Raw genomic sequence first — 2,486 nt, 5'->3', positions numbered from 1 at the left:
TTATAGACAAAGCACATAATACTTGGTCATGCTACAGAATAGAATGTAAATGGTGTCAACCTTGACAATGTATAAGTAAAATTATAGATGACAAATTTCATGCATGGAAGGAAGGAAAAGAAACAAAGATGAAATTTAGGATACCAATGACATCACATTATGAAGTAAGGAGTCAAGAGATGGTATGGATTTTTTTTTTCACGTTAACATTCTTAGTTTATTGATCCTCTCATGAAAAAGCTGCACAACCAGATAAAGCCACTGTAGCATCTTTACTCCTTCTGTTGTCCAATCTCCAGCTCACTTCTTTTTGCCAGCACCAACATTGGCTTTTGCAGTCCCCCTGACTTTCTTCATTCTGTTCTTGCGTTCCTTTCGCTGTTTTCTTGATGTCTTTTTCTTCTCATACAGGCCATGTCTTGCAAGTCTGTGTTTGGGTTCATTTTTCTTTGCATAATCCAAGGAATCATATATCATGCCAAAGCCGGTTGTCTTGCCACCACCAAAATGGGTTCTGAATCCAAACACAAATATGACATCTGGTGTGGTCTTGTACATTTTGGCTAGTTTTTCCCGAATTTCTGTCTTAGGTACTGTTGCCTTTCTGGGGTGAAGAACATCAATGACCATCTGTTTCCGCTGAAGTAGTCGGTTAGTCATGAACTTCCTGGTCCGGATAGTTACTGTGTCGTTCATGATGGCAGCCTAGCTTCAAGCAGCCGGGGAGGAAAAGAGATGGTATGGATTTTTAAGGGATAAAGAAATAAAGATGTAAGGATGTGTCCGTTGTGAATATTGTTTAGAGGTACAAAAATAAATAGTAGAGAATTTTATAAATAATAATATAATTATGTGGGAGTATTGGGCTCAGTTAAGAGAAGGGATAAGGGAACTAAATATTCATCTGTGAAGACTATCCCACAACACTCTGGTGAGGTGTCCCTTCCCAAATGGTGAAGGGAAGTGTAGGGGGGCCATTCTATGGACTGAGAAGATAGACAAGAGGATGTCACTGTGATCTGAGTGGATAATATAAAAGTTATATGCTGGATGAATGGATGAAGGAATGAATGAGTGGTCCTTAATGCAGGAGAATTCCTCTTGTTCAAGTAGATGCACCTGATTAACCGAATGGGATACAATAAACCATTTGAGCCCCCTGTACTCCCCACATGACCTTCCAGTTATCATCTGCCTTCCTATAAGGCCTTCCTTCTCCCAAGGAAACTATGTGCTGGGGCTAAAGAGCATGTCCCCAGAACCTGTGACAATTTTATTTTTCATTATTGAATTTTAAATTTATAAACTGTTTATTCTAGGTCGTCAAGCAACCTTTGAACTTGGATAGACCATGAGAGACTGATCTGCCCTTTCTGTGCTGGTATGAATTTATGAGTCTGGAAAACTTAGGATTGCATCTTGGGCCACGATGACCCCATGAAGGGGTGTGGTGCCACATAGAAATCGTTTGGTGGTCAACAAAGCAGATCTCCTGGAGATGTCCTTCCTCTATTACTTCCTTCCTGTCCATCTATGCAATGTTTTTTAAGGGAGTTAAGCCCTCACTCTCATAAAACTGGGTAAAGCTGGCTTCTTTGACATTGTCTTCTACCACTGACCAACTGATCTCTCTCTCTGTGTACTTCTGGGACATTTTGTGAGTTCCTTCATATGCCTCTTTGTAGCCAAAGCTTCCTTCCAGGGAGGAATACTTTTCTTTCCTCACTGACATCCACTCCTATTCCAAATACCCCTTATCTTAGGTTCTCAGGTCCTAGCTTCTCAGTCTGTGAATGCTTGGGTTCAAGTCCTGGCTCCACCACTACCAAGCTATGGGTGTCGAGTAATGAAAATTACTGAACAACTTTAGGACTCCTTATTTTCATCCATAAATATAATGGATTGACCTTAGTGAACCATGAGACCTCCCACTGTGGGAATTAATGATATGGGCTCATAGATGGACTTACCTAGACCAACATTCCCAATATAATCAACTAAAGAGATGATTTTATTTTTACAGATAAACAATTCAAGGGTTTAAAATGACAGTAATTGTTTTGTTTATTTATCCTAGAGAGAATAGTTGATGCTTTGTGATAATTACCCAAGTTAGAAGCCAAGTGCCCTCCCTCTTATAAGCCCTGTTGACCAGTCCACTCCTTTAATGAGATCCTCATAATCATTCATACTCCCCAGACTTTCACCTGTATGCCTGGGTCTGCTGCCCTGCCTTTAGTTGGAAACTGCTCCTCAGGCCTGGCCCTCTGCCCTCTGCTGGTGTGGTCAGTCTCATTTGCACCTGCGGCTTTCTTGCTTCCTTCCTCCCCTCCCCCATTCTTCCTTTCCCTCCTCCCTCCCTCCCTCCCTCCCTCCCTCTCTCTCTCCCTCCCTCCTTCCTTCCTATCCTTCCTTCCCATCAATCCTTCCTTCCCTCCTTCCTTCCTTCCTTCCTTCCTTCCTTCCTTCCTTCCTTCCTTCCTTCC

General features: G+C 42.0%; 1 protein-coding gene across 1 annotated transcript; it reads right to left on the bottom strand.

Annotated features, from left to right (window-relative positions):
• Positions 1-203: 203 nt before the first annotated feature.
• Positions 204-729, bottom strand: LOC118021398 (40S ribosomal protein S24-like). Its single transcript, XM_035021467.1, has one exon. It carries the CDS (start codon positions 694-696, stop codon positions 301-303), a length of 396 nt encoding a protein of 131 aa, XP_034877358.1. The 5' UTR covers positions 697-729; the 3' UTR covers positions 204-300.
• Between the last annotated feature and the right edge of the window lie 1,757 nt (positions 730-2,486).

Source organism: Mirounga leonina, unplaced genomic scaffold (assembly GCF_011800145.1).
Source record: "Mirounga leonina isolate KUSES-001 unplaced genomic scaffold, KU_Mleo_1.0 Mir_174, whole genome shotgun sequence".
NCBI classification, from domain to species: domain Eukaryota; kingdom Metazoa; phylum Chordata; class Mammalia; order Carnivora; family Phocidae; genus Mirounga; species Mirounga leonina.
Note: the sequence above shows the minus strand (reverse complement) of the source record. Positions and strands in the feature narration are given on the sequence as shown.